The sequence below is a fragment of the Mauremys reevesii genome, linkage group 15, assembly GCF_016161935.1.
Source record: "Mauremys reevesii isolate NIE-2019 linkage group 15, ASM1616193v1, whole genome shotgun sequence".
Lineage (NCBI taxonomy): Eukaryota > Metazoa > Chordata > Testudines > Geoemydidae > Mauremys > Mauremys reevesii.
The window spans coordinates 8,721,473-8,737,741 of record NC_052637.1 but is presented as its reverse complement, the minus strand read 5'-3'; the positions used below and the strand labels follow the sequence as shown (position 1 = coordinate 8,737,741).

The 16,269-nt window shown below is 44.2% G+C and overlaps 1 protein-coding gene across 1 annotated transcript; it reads right to left on the bottom strand.

Moving 5' to 3' along the window:
• Positions 1–3,536: 3,536 nt before the first annotated feature.
• Positions 3,537–15,964, bottom strand: LOC120383546 (olfactory receptor 14I1-like). The gene is made up of 4 exons (XM_039501705.1): positions 15,918–15,964; positions 15,243–15,688; positions 5,226–6,152; positions 3,537–3,607 (listed from the first exon to the last, which is right to left on the bottom strand). The coding sequence occupies exons 1-4, from the start codon at positions 15,962–15,964 to the stop codon at positions 3,537–3,539; spliced, it is 1,491 nt and encodes a 496-aa protein (XP_039357639.1).
• Between the last annotated feature and the right edge of the window lie 305 nt (positions 15,965–16,269).

The following is a 16,269-nucleotide window of genomic DNA, read 5'->3' as shown; positions in this document are numbered from 1 at the left end:
ATGACTGAGGAAGGATATGCCAATCATTCAAATCCCATGCACTGCTACGCATTAGGGACTGAATGGCTAGGCAGCAGTTTTGCAGAAAAGGACATAGGGGTTGCAGTGGACGAGAAGCTGTATATGCGTCAACAGTATGCCCTTGTTTCCAAGAAGGCTAACAGCATTTTGGGTTGTAGAAGGAGGAGCATTGCCAGCAGATCAAGAGATGTGATCATTCCCCTCTATTCAACATTGGTGAGGCCTCATCTGGAGTATTATGTCCAGTTTTGGGCTCCACACTACAAGAAGGATGTGGAAAAATTGGAAAGAGTCCAGCAGAAAGCAACAAAAATGACTAGGGGCTGGAGCACATGATTTATGAGGCGAGGTTGAGGGAACTGGGATTGTTTAGTCTGCCAAAGAGAAGAATAAGGGGGGGATTTGATAGCTGCTTTCAACTACCTGAAAGGGGGTTCCAAAGAGGATGGATCTGGACTGTTCTCAGTGGTAGCAGATGGCAGAACAAGGAGTGATGATCTTAAGTTGCAGTGAGGAAGGTTTAGGTTGGATACTAGGAAAACTTTTTCACTAGGATGGTGGTGAAGCACTGGAATGGGTTACCTAGGGAGGTGATGGAATCTCCTTCCTTAGAGGTTTTTAAGGTCAGGCTTGACAAAGCTTTGGCTGGGAAGATTTAGTTGGGAAGTGGTCCTGCTTTGAGCAGGGGGTTGGACTAGATGACCTCCTGAGGTCCCTTCCAACCCTGATGTTCTATGAGTCTAACCTGGAAGACTCAGCTGAGATCCCTGCTTTGCCACAGATTTCCTGTGTGATCTTGGGCACATCACTCTCTCTGGGCCTCAGTTCCCATCTGTAACATGGGTATAATAATATGTCCCTGCCTTATGAGGATGAAGTGAGGATAAATACAGGAAAGAGATAGGGGTTAAACAGAGGTAGTTGGACATATTTGTACTTTCTGAAAATTTTGACTTTTTCTCAAAACAAGTCTAAAGCTGGACATTTTTGTCTGAAAATTGCCAGAAACTATTAAATTAAATTTAAAAATTCAATTTTCAGCCAAAATGTTTCTTTTTCCAGATTTCATTTTTTTAACAAAAAACTGAAAAATTGCAAGCACAGTAGAGACTTTTTTGAATTTTTTTTCAGTGAACCCTGCAATTTTCTATTGGAAAACGTTTTGATGGAACATTTTTGAACACTTCTGGCTCAGATACTGCAGTCATGGCAGGCAAGTAGACACACTCTAGATAGATTGAATGGTGAATACTGAGACTGTTTTTTTCCTGGTCATCTTTAGCGTTGAGTTATGTTGGTTCCCTCACTTAGAGGGAATCATGAGGCTTTTTTTATTAGCAGATGAAATTATTCCTGGGCACCATTTAGTCTGGTGTCTAAATGGGAACTGAGTTCTTCTGAAAATTCTGGCCTAAGGGGTAAGTGTGACACTACACTGTAGCTGTTAATTTCAGAAAGGGGAACTACACAAAAATGAGAAGATTAGTGAAACAGAAATTAAAAGATACAGTATCAAAAATAAAATCCCTGCAAGCTGCGTGGAAACTTTTTAAAGACACCATAATAGAGGTTCAACTTAAATGTATACCCCAATTAAAAAAATATAGTAGAAGAACTGAAAAAGAGCCTCTGTGATTAAAAAACAAAGTAAAAGAGGCAGTGAGAGGCAAAAAGGCATCCTTTAAAAAGTGGAAGATAAATCCTAATGAGGAAAATAGAAAAGAGCATAAACTCTGGCAAATGAAGTTTAAAAATATATTTAGAAAGACTAAAAAAGAATTTCAAGAACAGCTAGCCAAAGACTCCAAAAGCAATAGCAAAAAAACCTTTCAAATACGTCAGAAGTAGAAATCTTGCTAAACAACCACTGGGGCCACTAAATGATCGAGATGCTAAAGGAGCACTCAGAGATGATAAGGCCATTGCAGAGAAACTAAATGAATTCTTTGCATTGGTCTTCACTGTTGAGGAAGTGAGGGAGATTCCCAAACTGGAACCATTCTTTTTGGGTGATAGATCTCAGGAACCGTCCCAAACTGCGGTTTCATTAGAGGAGGTTTTAGAACAAATTGATAAACTAAACAGTAATAAGTCTCCAGGACCTGATGGTATTCACCGAAGAGTTCTGAAGGAACTCAAATGTGAAATTGCAGGACTACTAACTGTCATTTGTAACCTATCATTTAAATCAGCTTCTATACCAAATGACTGCAGGATAGCTAATGTAACACCAATTTTTAAAAAGGTCTCCAGAGGTGACCCTGGCAACTACAGGCAAGTAAGCCTCACTTCAGTACCAGGCAAATTGGTTGAAACTATCATAAAGAACAAAATTGGCAAACACATAGATGAACATAATTTGTTGGGAAATAGTCAACATGGTTTTTGTAAAGGGAAATCATGCCTCACCAATCTACTAGAATTCTTTGAGGGGGTCAACAAGCATGGGAACAAAGGACATCCAGTGGCTATATTGTCAAGTATCAGGGAAAGCCATGTTAGTCTGCATCCACAAAAACAAGAAGGAGTCTGGTGGCACCTTAAAGACCAACAGATTTATTTGGGCATAAGCCTTAATGCGTAAAAAAACCACTTCTTCAGATGCATGGAGTGAAAATTTTAGATGCAGGCATTATTATACTGTCACATGAAGAGAAGAGAGTTACCTCACAAGCGGAGAGCCAGTGTTGATAGGGCTAATTCGATCAGGGTGGATGTAGTCCACTCCCAATAGTTGATGAGGAGGTGTCAATTCCAGGAGAGGCAAAGCTGCTTTTGTAGTGAGCCAGCCACTCCCAGACCCTATTCAACCCCAAATTAATGGTGTTAAATTTGCAAATTAATTTTAGTTATGCAGTTTCTCTTTGAAGTCTGTTTCCGAAGTTCAAGAATGGTTACTTTTAAATCTGTTATAGAATGTTCAGGAAGACTGAAGTATTTTTATCCTGGCTTTTGTATGTTACCATTGCTGATGTCCAATTTGTGTCCATTTATTCTTTTACGTAGAAGAATAAATCATCCCAGCCAAGGATTTATCCACTTTCCTAGGTAATCCATTCCAATGCTTCACCACCCTCCTAGTGAAATACACCAAGGTTAGAACAAAAGGACCTCAGACAAGTAACTTACATCAGTGTTTAAAAATTTTGTTAAGATGATGTAAAGAAAAAGTGAACGGTACAGAGTTTAAGCACAGAAGTTTCTGGTTACCAGGGAATAACATAGAGATCGAGGGTGCAAAATTTGGTTTAAGATCGGGTGGCATAAGGAATACATAATCTGCAATAGCCCCGATTGGAGGTAAAAGGTTGATGGGTCGAAGTACAGACATTGAGATATGAGGATATGAAGTTCATAAAGTGGCTATGTTCGGGTGTGGAGTATGATGAGTGGATGGATTGACCCTCATTTGGTGAGATGTAATGTTCAGGGAGTTTACGGTTCCAGTTCAAATGATCCAACAGAGAAAGTCTCTTGGTGCCTTTCTCATAGTCGAAGAACAATGTCAGTCTGGCTCATGCCTCCTGGCACTGTTGGTGGCCGGTGATGTGCTCGATGTAGATGTCGCTGGACCATCGGATGGTGTCTGAGACCAGGAGGTGCCACATGAGCAGTGCGTGGCGTCGACCGATCCCACTAGTCCACAGCACACGCTCGTTGCAGGGGTCCCAGGCGCCCAGGGTAACCCAGAGACTTTGGGCCAGAACATCATCAGTATTGTACTGGTTCAGACAGTGAGTCTACTCTGCACTAGTGCTGGTCTATAAATTAAATCTGTTTAGTTTATAGACCAGCACTGAGTTGGAAAATATGACCCTTACATCTCCTTCACCCTCACTATTTCCAGGGTGCTGTCAGCCAAATCTGGATCCGTGTGTGCACTGCCCATTGGCCAATCCTGATCTCTTAGAGGTGAGGGGCTAGACCCCAGTGACTTCAATGGGATCCAATTTTGGCCTCATTATTCTGAGTCAGATTTTCTTTAGGAAACCCCGGAAAAAGTTTCTCTTCAGAACAGCCTTGCCACCACAGCACCAATGACACAGCTTTTCCATAATCATTTAAGTTAAAATAATAAAAAGATGCCTCCCTGAGGCTCTCTGTTCCCCAACACATCATTAATAATATAATACTACCCCAAGAGTATATACATAATCATTTCAGCAGGAACTCAGCCATGCAGAAACTTCTTTTACACCCTTTTATCATTGTGGGGAGCAAACCTTCAGTGCGCTCAGAAAAACCTTGTCAAACAGATGACATATGGGCACTCCTGAGAGAGAACAAACATTGAAAATCCTGTCAAACCAAATACTCACCATCTCCCCAGACCGTTCCACCTCCAAAACCACCTGGAACAAAGAAACAAATTAAACCACCAACCAACCAGCTAAACAAAAATAAATTAAAACACAGAGAAACAAACAACAAATGCATTGATACCTCGGTCAGATTTATCATCATCCAAAATAGAAAGACCCATAGACTCCACTAGGAACTTTTGCTATGGCTACTGATATTATGTGCAAGGTGCTCATATAGCATGGTGATGGGTAATGCTATATAACTACTAGATAGATAGATAGACAGATAGATTTTGATCTTATTTATATTGGTGTAAAACTATAATAGGGCACCTTAAAGACTAACAGATTTATTTGGGCATAAGCTTTCATGGGTAAAAAACCCACAATAACAGGGTTTTTAAAAAGAACTGGATAAATTCATGGAGGTTAAGTCCATTAATGGCTATTAGCCAGGATGGGTAAGGAATGGTGTCCCTAGCCACTGTTTGTCAGAGGGTGGAGATGGATGGCAGGAGAGAGATCACTTGATCATGCCCTCTGGGGCACCTGGCATTGACCACTATTGATAGACAGGATACTGGGCTGGATGGACCTTTCATCTGATCCAGTATGGCCATTCTTATAAGAACATAAGAATGACCATATTCTTATAAGAACATAAGAATGGCCATATTCTTCTGTTCTTATATTCTTATAATAACTCTTTTTTTTTGCTTCAGTCAAGTTTGTCTGGATTTTTACTAGTGTAAATACCCAATTCTGCATAAACAGATAGCATGGTATGTTCTCATGGAGACAATAATATCATCAGATAATAATATTTCTAAAGAAACACAGAATGAAATCATGATCAAAGGATAAATATGGACATTTAATTCCTAATAAATAACCTCCAACCTATCAGTTTATTCAGTGCACCTTTGATCTCCTTGTTCCTCATGCTGTAGATGATCGGATTCATCATTGGTGGCAACACAGAATAGAGAACAGCCACCAAGAGATTCTGAACTGATGGAGAGCTGGAGATGGGTTTCAGGTATGCAAAAATGGCAGTACAAAGGAACAAGGAGACCACAATGAGATGAGGAAGACAGGTGGAGAAGGCTTTATGTCGGCCCTGCTCAGAGGGGATTCTCAGCACTGTGAAGATCTGAACATATGACACAATTATGAAAACAAAGCAGCTTAAGCATAAGAATAAACTAAAGATGAGAAGCCCAAGTTCACTGAGGTCTGAACCAGAGCAGGCAAGTTTGAGGAGCTTGGGGATTTTGCAGAAGAACTGATCCACCATGTTGCCTCCACAGAAGGATACTGCAAATGTGTTTCCAGTGTGCACTGCAGAGTAGAGAATAATACTGATCCAGGCACTGGCTGCCATTTGGACACAAGCTCTCCTATTCATCATAGTCTCATAGTACAATGGTTGGCAGATGGCGACATATTGATCATATGCCATGACAGTCAGTATGGCATAATCTGCTGAAGCAAAGAAGGCAAAGAGAAAGACTTGGGCAACACATCCAGAATAGGAAATCCATCTGGTGTTCATGAGCGAGTTCACCATGGATTTGGGGATGGTGACAGAGACAGAACCGAGGTCTAGGATGGACAGATTCATCAGGAAGAAGTACATGGGGGTGTGAAGGTGGTGGTCAAGGGCTTTGCCTATGAAGATGAGAAGATTCCCTACCAGCGATAAAAAGTAAAGAACTAGAAACACCATAAAGTGTAAAATCTGCAGCTTCCAAATATCAGAGAATGCCAGGAGAAGAAATTCGGTCACGGTGGTTAGGTATGTACATATTCCAACTGTATTTTCCACTGCATACATCCGATGAAGTGGGCTGTAGCCCATGAAAAGCTTATGCTCAAATAAATTTGTTAGTCTCTAAAGTGCCACAAGTACTCCTATTCTTGTTGCGGATACGGACTAACACGGCTGCTATTGTGAAACATTTCTGACTCTGTTTCCCCTCTCTGCCTTTCTCTGCCATGTTAACTAGGACTGTAAAGGCTTTTGGAGAGGTGCCAGAGGGCAGATTTTTTAAGGTATTGAGGCACCTAGTGGGGTTCTCAACACATCTAGGGCCCCAACATCCCTTGAAATTAATGAGTTATAAGCATCTAGGTGTCTCTGAAAATCCCACTAGGTGCCAAAATACCTTTGGAAACATGGTCCTATGTCTTGTTATGTGTAATTTCTGCACAGCCATTTACCCCATATACACTCAGCCAGCTGCAATGTGAAGCTAGGCCAGGAGCTCTGAGTTCTACTCCCAGTGATCTCCCGTATGTCCTTGAACGGGATCAGGATAGACAGGGTTTGGCTGCTTGGTTCAACTCTAACCCAGGGTTAAAAGGGGCTAGTTTGTGTAAAACACAGTCTGGGTGCTATCAACTTTACTAGTTATTCAACTGTTACCTTCTTACAAGGATCCCTTTGAGAGAGAGATCACACAGATGCAATAGAATAAATGGACTTGAAATTAATGCTTTGTCAGAGAATATTAATGTTCCCCAATTTATTTAAAGTTTAAGGCAGGTTGGAAATTTCTAGCTGGATCTTTTATAATGGATATTGGTTTTTTAGCCAAACAACAACAAATTTCAGAATCTGTCTACTTTTCTCAAACATATTGTGTAAAGAAACTGAAAAATCAAAAAACAAACATTTTTGGTTTTGTGATAAAAAAATTCTTGTTTTCAGTAGAAAGTTTTCATTTGCCAAAATTTAAAAAAAATTGATTTTGCGTTTTCAGTGAAAAGTCAACCTTTTCCTGAGATGTAGAAAAATTCCTATCAGCAGTAGATAATTGATTAAATGGAGAGTAAAGTCTTAACGAGTTCATATTGTGATTCATACATATAATGTGAATTTCCCACTGTATGATTTCCCCTGTATATCGTTAATTGAAATAACAGACTGCTGATCTTTGTTGATTTTATTTTTCCAACAGATGATGCATTCAGTCATCCAGCACCATCTAAAGGCCCAGGTATCTGAGCATCATTTCACCCTTCACTCTGTAACTGAACTAAACTCAAACCTGTTGCTCTCTGCAGATGAGCTGTGTGTAGCTGGCATTAAGCATCACTGGCATTAAAGCCCTGATGCTGCAGGAAGGTGATTTATCCACTTCTATTTCCTAAGGGCTAGTGGGACTCACTCCCAGGAGCCCCGCACAGCTCAGCAGCAAAGGCCCAGAGGCAAGTGCATAGATGCCTAGGTGATAAATCCAAAAGTGTCCTAGCACAGGGCCTACGATCTCCCAGGGTTCTCTGATTCCTGCTCAGTGTCTGTGTTATCTATAGGCCAGGATTACAAATGGATTTACACATCTAAGTAGATGGAGACAGGCACTGACTGGGATTTATCAATGCTCCTATGTGAGCTAAGTGGTTAAATCCCATGGGCATTCAATGGGAGGTTGGGGCTATTGTAAATCACAGTAGGCATCTATCAGCTTCTTTAGGTGCCTAAGCCCCTTTGTATCTTGGTGCTGCAATTTTTCTGTTGACTTCTGTGGCCTGGGCTTCTCTGCAATTCCAGAAAATGATGGCAGGGATTTGCAAAGGAGCCTAAGAGAATTAGGCATGTACATCTTGGGCTTCTAACTCCCTAAGACTCCTGTAAGAAGCATGACCTCACATGATAGCACGTAGAGCAGTCAGCAGTGGCTAGAGAAAGGAGGTCAAGACGCCGGGAGCTCATGTGATCTAAGCCTGACTATGCACTATATTACCTCAACCCTCTGTGCCTCAGTTTACCAAAACAATTAATCTGAGGAATGTTAACTGAGATGGGAAGAACAATTAATAAAGAATCATGTATTTAGAGCTGATCCATGATTCAGTTTTGTTTAAGCTTTTAATGAATTTTCACAGATCTGGGTGAAATATTTGTCAAGTTATTTTTTTCAAGCAGATTTTCCTTGTTTTCCACAGGAACATAGGAATTGCCAGACACCAGTGCCCTGGGTCTGACTGGGGCCAGCCTCAGATCATGCACCACCCACAGTCTGGAGTAAAGGTTTGGGTAGAGAGGAGATCTCCCCCCAGTGCAGCAGCTGCAGCATTGTCAGCCTGAGTCTGCAGAGAGCCTGAGAAAATGGCTCTGGGAGAGCGAAACTGCCCCACACATCTCCATGGGGTTTAAATTCCCAGCCCCACTTCTCTGAGTACCCCAACAACCCTGCCCCATTGAAGAGCTCATTGTGCAGGGGGAGGGGAAGAGCACAGCAGTCCTGACCCCATCACCCAAGCAGATACACCCTGGCTGGGAAGGTAAGGACTGGAGGGACCACGATTGCCTCCTGCCTGTCTGTGGGCACCTTGCTGATCCCAAGGGGTGGGGGAGAATCACCCACTGCCTATTCTGGGAAAGAGCAAGGGTCCCATGCCACCATCCCACCCACCACTGACATTTCACGTGAGCACAGGGTCAAGGAAGCCAAGCCCCATGCATGATCCTGGAGTGCCTGAGCCCAGCCCTGAGAGTCCGCAGAGCTTTAGGGGCCTTGGGGCTGGCCTACACTATGAGGCTAGGTTGAATTAGGTGCATTAGGTCAATTTTATAAGCAAGGTACTCCAGTGCCAAGATAGGATTATGCATTCTGTCTATTGCCCCAGCCCACTTAGGGAACCCCATTGTAGCAAAGCCACTATTATGACCTGCACATTTCCCAAAGTCACTTCCCTTGTTAGAAGAAGGTTACTGATTGCTTTGGCTACTTGGATCACAGCAACCCCCACTGTACATTTGCCCATTCCAAACTGATTCCCGACTGACCAGTAGCTGTCTGGCGTTGCAAGCTTCCACAGGCCTATTGCCACTCACTTCTCAACTGCCAGAGCAGGTCTCATCTTGGTATTCCTGCACTTCAGGGTGGGGAAAAGCAACTCACAAAGTTCCAAGAAAGTGCCCTTACGCATGCAAAAGTTTTGCAGCCACTGGGAATCATCCCATAACTGCAACACTATTCGGTCCCACCAGTCTGTGCTTGTTTGCCGGGTCCAGAATGAGCGTTCCACCGTATCAACCTGCCCCACTGCTACCATGATGTCCCCATTGCCACATTACATGATTTCAGAAAAGTCTGTGTCCATGTCTTCCTCACAATGGTCTGCGTGTTGGCAGCTCCTAGCGAGGCTCTGCACATACTGCAGGATAATGCATGAGGTGTTTACAATGCTCACAAAAGCAGTGCGCAGCTGAGCGGGCTCCATGCTTGCCGTGCTATGATGTCTTCACAGATAACCCAGGAAAAAAGGTGTGAAACGATTCTTTGCCATTACTTTCAAGGAGGGAGGAAGGGAGGGGAGACTGACGACATGTACCCCCAAACACCCACAACAATGTTTTTGCTCCATCAGGCATTGGTAGCTTAACCCAAAATTACAATGGGCAGTGGGGACTGTGGGATAGCTACCCACAGTGCACCACTCCATGAGTCGATGTTAGCCATGGTATTGAGGACACACTCCACAGACCTACTGCCAGGGGTGAAAGTAACTTAAAGGATTTACCGGTATGCCAGATTCCTGAGTGGGCGTGGCCTCAAACAGAAGAGGTGTGGCCTCAACCGACAGAGGTGGTACCCTTCAAGATTTGAAGGCCCTGGGGCTCCAGCTGTGGCTGGGAGCCCCAGAGCCTTTAAATCATCCACGAGCTACCAGCTGAAGAGGTGTCTGGGAGCCCCGGGGCTCAGGAATGAATTAAAGGGTCCAGGACTCTGGTTACTGCGGAGTTCCAAGCCCTTTAAATCACCACGGGAGCCCAGCTGCTGGAGCGCTGGCAGCACTTTAAAAGGCCCTTTAAATCACCACCACAGAAGCAGGTCCAGTCTGGCACGGCGTACTGGCTCTTGCCGGTACATGGTACGGGACTGTACCGGCTTACTTTCACCTCTGCCTACTGCCTTTAGTGGGGACATACCCGACGGATGGTATAAAATCATTTTCTAAAGATGTACTTCTATTATATTTTGCAATGTAGACATACCTGAAGGCTGCAAGATGAAACACTTAACATGGGGCTTGAACCTACAGCCTTGAGAGTAAGAGACTTGTGCATTACTAACTGAGCTGGTTGGGCTTTCCCTGAAGTTTTTCTAAGGCACAGATGGTGCAGAAGGCGCCCTAAGGACATTTCTTTGCGCACTGAGATTCGTTTCCTGACATTTGCCTTCTTTCCTGGTTCCTTTGCTCTCCAGCTAGCAAACAGGGCCTGTTACAAGGCTAGTTAGATGCTGGTGTCCAGACCAGAGAAATGGGGTTCTTCTAGCAGCTGCTCAGAGAAACCTGTGTGGGAGGATGGAATTTAGGATTCTCCCACCAGGAGGAGGTGCTGTTTCTCAGAAAAGGCTTCTCAGCACTCAAACAGGGGGCAGACAAGACAGTCCCCCACTGGCCACCAGACATGTTTTTGCAAGGAATCAGATCTCCCCTGATAAAACTTCTCCAAAGATGCCCAGCTCCAGGAATGTCAGAGAAGGGAACGACTGTTTGCCTTAGGAGGTGGCTGAGGGAAACCTGCAGGTCCTTAGGCCCCTCCAGCGTCTGATGAAACCATTTTTGGGAAGGTGACCGGGTAGCCGAGGAAGACAAAGACAGGAAAGAAGGGCTTGCAGCTGCTGTACAAACACCATGTTCCCAGGGGCCCAAGAGAAGTGGCAAGAGGTGCGGGGGGAGAGGGTTCAGCACTTTGGCTTCTTCCTGAGGGCACAGAACTCGGCAAAGCTCAGAGCCCCATTGCATGGAATCAGAATGATATCAGCTCACAGCAAGGGGGAGCAACACCCCTCCCTTAGTCTCTATGCCAGAGCTCCAGCTGTGTGTCCTTCCTGGAAGAGGGTGCAGGTAGGCTGCTAAGAAGGTGGCGCTGGGGTATATGAAGCAGCAGAGGCTTGTTCCTCTCGAGTTTTCTTTGCGTTACTCTTGTGATTCTGAGGGAGGAATCTGAAGCACAATTTGAGTTTGCTTCAGTGCCTTCGGTTGGGCTCAGTTTGTTACCCTGAGCATGGGGGTTCCTGCACTCTCTGCTCTTAACCCCTCAGGGAAATGGACAATGGACCAACTTCATATGCTGGGCAGAAAGTAGCCTAAGAAAGATAAGCATAGGTGAGAAAAGGGGAGTGGATGTGAGCTTTCCTGGTTCTGAGATGTATGAAAAGGCTGCAAAGCACCATGCCTCTGGATTGCATCAACATGCAGAAAGCCTTATAAGGCAGCCACTGTCAAATCCAATTTTATAAGAACTTACTGAGGCTCTTAAGAAAGCTGGAGACACAACTCAGTTTACATGAACCAACATGGCTGTTGCATCATACCACACACTACAAACCATAGGCCAAAGTTAAGTGCATTGTCACTTGTTAATCCTGAACTTGGACACTGGTTTCAAACAAGACTGGCAAATGCTCACTGTCTTTCTGAAAAAAACTCAGCTGACTCTCTAGAAGCATGTGGTGCAACAGTGAAAGACTCAGCAGTTGAAAAAGTGAAGAACTCTCTCACCATATTCAAAATATATGCATACATGGCTGATGAATGCACCAGTGCAAATAAGCATCAGGTATTAAGTATCAAGTATTAAGTCATTGCATATGTCATTGATGTCCGTGATGGGCCAGTAGATGCATTCTAGATGTTCAGGTTATAGAAGACACATCAGGGGCACTTGTGACATCTTAGAAGAGTTAAATGCATGTCTATTGAACCCCAAACAGACTTCTGCTTGCACATTTGATGGAGCTACAAACATCTCTGGAAGACATAGTGGAGTATAAGCTTTGCTCAGAGAAAAGTGTAACCCTAATCTCTCCTATACATACTGTAGAGGCCATCTACTCCAATTAGCACTAGTACGAGCTGCAGAATCTTCAAAAGTCATTAGAAAGCCATAAATATAAAGGATTTTTATACTCTTTTTTTTCAGCAAGAGTCCAAAAGGACTGAACCTCTTGGAAACAACTAGAAGATTCACTGGGATTGAAGTTCAAATTAATCCAACCTGGGAAAACCTGCTGGCTTTTTCATGAACGATCCTTGGCTATTGTCTTAAAATTACTGCAACTGTTATTACTGGCTTTGGAAAGTATCTACCAAGATAGGACAGATCTAAGTAGTGAGGCTGGTGGATTACTTTTGCTGCTACGGTCAGAGAAGACTATTGCCATTCTCTCTCTTGTAAGTCTCCTGTTAAAACCACTTGGGTCATTATACAATGCCATCCAGGCATTTGCTGCAACAGTAGAAGATCTTTGTCCAGCAATAGAAGCTACACTTGGATCAGTCAGAGATATCCACTGAAAATGTACTGGAAAAAGCAAAGACTTCAGTTCAGAAGTTGACTAATGAAGGTTCTTATATTGACTCCCTAAGTGAAGAGGACAAGAAGTGTTTGTTAAACCAGCTGAAAAAAAAACCAGACTTGAGTCTTACAAATCTACAATAGTGATTTCTGGATTCTATCAACCTCCATATCATTTTTAGAGAGGCCTGTCTTATAGAACACCAACAGTTGAGTGGAGTGAGGCACTACCAGCAATGGGGTTGCCATGTGATCAGGACAGAATAGAGAATTTGAACACAGAGTCCAATATCATATGACAAATGAATGAAGATTTAACTTCGACTTCTTTATCATCACTAGTGGCTCGACCCAATTTTTGTACTATGTTCCCTGGGATGAAAGATGTAGGAATTCACCTCTTACTACTCTCAGTCACAACAGCTACAGTCCTCATTAAACAGAATTTTGTTTTCTAAAAGAAGTCGCCTTCTGCCTGATCATCAGCATGTCTCTCGTTAACTTCCAAGGTCTGTGCTTCTCCTGAATTGCAGAAAATGGTGCCTGGGATTTGCAAAGGAGCCTATGGCAGTAAGGCATGTACATCTTGGGCTCCTAACTCCCTTAGATGCCCTTGAGAATCCCAGCCTGTAATAATAACTAGTACAGCCAGCAGGGGTGAAAGTAACTTAAAGGACTTACCAGTACACCAGAGTCCTAAGCAGGGCGGAAGGGTTGGGACCTCAGTTGGAAGAGGCAGGACCTTTAAATCCCTGGGCCCTTTAAAATAAGATTTAAAGGGCCAGGGCTCCATCTATGGTAGCGGTGGCAGGGAGCCCCGGGGCCTTTAAATCACCGCCAGAGCTACCAGCTACGGAGGCGTCTGGGAGCCCTGGGGCTTGAGCAGCTATTTAAAGGGCCTGGGGCTCTGGGCACTGTGGGGAGCCCTGGGCCCTTTAAATCGCTGCTGGAGTCCTGCTTCTGGAATCTCTGGGGAAGCGGCATCAGCCGGGGTCTCTGGTGGTGATTTAAAGGGCCCGGGGCTCCTGGCCAATGCTACCACAGTGATGCCCTGGACCCTTTAAATCACCACCCAAGCCCCAGGGCCCCTGGCCACCTCCGCTACCCAGGGGCTCCGGCAGCAGTGCTCTGGTGGCAATTTAAAGGGCCTGGAGCTCAGGCTGTTGCTGGGAGCCCTGGGCCCTTTAAATTTCTGGCCTGGAAGAAGCTGGTCCTGTACGGTGTACAGGATCTTGCCGGTACACCGTACCGTACCATAACAGCTTCCTTTCACCTCTGACAGCTAGGTATCTAGAGAAAGAAGGTCAAGATGCTAAGAACTCCTGTGATGTAAGCCCAGCTATGTTACCTCAACTCTCTGAGCCTCTTTACCAAAATCTGAGGGATAATAATTGAGAATGAGTGAAAAATTCATAAAGAAATGAAGGACATAAATTCAAACTGTGTAGAGATTAAGCATAGGAGTTTATTACACGCAGCGCTGGTGGAGTGTCACCTTGCTTATTAGGCTCAGAGACACTGCCAATCAATTGATTACAATAGAATATATACATTTTCCATGGGCGGGAGAAAGTGACGGGGTAGGCAGTTCCACACCCCAGGATACGTTTTGCAGCAAGACAAGATAGCACATTAGCCAATGGTTAATAGGTTACATAATGTTTTCACCCATGGTTTTAAGTTAACAAGTTCACATTTAATTAATGCTTTGATAAAATGTTTTTGGTATAAAATATATATGTTGAATTCTGATTTGGGGTCCATAGGAATGGAGCAACTCCTTTGATTCTCCAACAGGTACATTTCTAGAGGTTAAAGCAAAGAAACAGTGAAAGTATATGGCACTAAAGATTGTCTCCTTTATGTTTTAAGGCAGGCATTGGTCCCTGGGAAGGGGAGGTGGAAGGATGCCATATCTTATACTGACATGTGCCAACTTTTCATAAACTCAAGGTTTGATTTGTGGCAAGAATGTTTCCCTAAGGAAGAAACAAACACAATAGGAACAGGGATTCTTTGTTCAATCTGCAACTCTGAATAAGACACAGTTATTTAGTTTTCAGAGAAGTATTATTTATTATTATTATTATTATTTAGTTCTTAGCTCCAACACCTGGCAATTTGCTGACCAGGCCTATCTTAGCAAGCAAGGCTTTCTGTTTACCCCAGCTTTCTCTTAGTGGATTACTATTTGCTAGGCCTCTGGTCTCTTGACCAAACTCTGGACTTTGGGTCTGGAAAAGATATGGCACAATCCATATACCAGGTTGTTATATAAAATGCACATGGATTTTAACCCTTCAGTCCCCGCTCTTGACCATAGGATTACCTAACCTGCCAGGTCAAATATACCAATTTTAATGTACCCAGCCTACTGTGGAGTTGCCAGTAAAGTGCCAGTACCATCAGGAATGTTAGGATACACACTCCCTGGTCCTGCGGCACGCCTGTGGGAGGTCCACCGGAGCCGCGGGACCGGTGACCGGCAGAGTGCCCCCCGCGGCATGATGCCATGCTTGGGGCGGCGAAATGTCTAGAGCCACCCCTGCACGTAACTTAACAAAATAGCACCCAGATCCATCCCCAGGGGACCTTATCACCTGAGATGGCATCACTCATAATTATCGCTTTAACCTCCACTGCCTGGTTCCTTGCCTTTGAGTACTTCACATCGGCCTGGTCCACGGTTTCCCCTATCTGAGCGTACCTCAGACGGCCTTCCTCAATATGCCTCTGGGCCTCGGCCACCAACTCCTCGATCTTCGCCTGCAGGGCCTGTAGACCCTCCCCTAGATACTTACTGCCATAGTGCCATTCCTGATCCCACGTTAGGTTACCCATCATTGGCAGAGTATGGTGCAGCTGCATCCCGTCAACAGTCAAGGTTGACCTTCGGGGGACTATCATGCACACGGATGGATGTCTCGAGGGGCAGGGCTTTCCATTTAGCTCGATGGAGTGGTTGTGGGCAGTCACACACCAGTAGGTACCGTTCATCTGGACCAGCTCCGTGTGTGCCAGTTTCTCAGTAATGGCCACTTTGAACCTAGACAGATTCGATAGAACATTATATGGGCATGTACACAGAATTTCCTTATCAGAGTGGGTGCAACATTCACTAGGATACAAGGCTCTCCAAGCGACCTTGGCATATGCAATGCCTTCTAGTTTAATAACATAACCCCTTCTCCATACTGGCAAGAAGGTCACCATCCTGGCTTGCTGTAAATGAGGGATGCCTAAAGGTACCAGAAGGCTAAAGTGTATGCTGTTACCTGTCCAAACTGGTCTTTGGACTCTCATTGATTCTCTGTTTCCCCATGCCCACGGAGGGGTACTAGGGAGATAGGGTCCCACCACTTCCATAAGGGCTGGGTGGGCCTGGTCATTAAGGAGATCGGTTACAATTCCCTGTGTGGTGATAGCCAAAGTTTGTCCTGCTCTAAACAACAACTCTCCTCCAGTGCCTTTATTTTAGTCCCATTTATTAGCAGGCTGGTGACTTCTTGACCCAGGTATTTTGTTATATTTAATGAGGTGGACACAGAGTTTAACAGATCCTTTAAGCTGTTTAGGATCAATTGACTGGCCTTAGTAGTATCCAGTCCTCCCCGGGCATTAGAGATT

Coding starts and splice junctions, on each gene's coding strand:
- LOC120383546 (XM_039501705.1), bottom strand. CDS start 15,964: ATGGGGAAACAGAGAATCAATGAGAGTCCAAAGACCAGTTTGGACAG. Junction 6,153..15,242: donor TATGAGTGATGCCATCTCAG/GTGATAAGGTCC, acceptor GGATGTATGCAG/TGGAAAATACAGTTGGAATA. Junction 3,608..5,225: donor TGCACTGAATAAACTGATAG/GTTGGAGGTTAT, acceptor TCCTGGTCTCAG/ACACCATCCGATGGTCCAGC.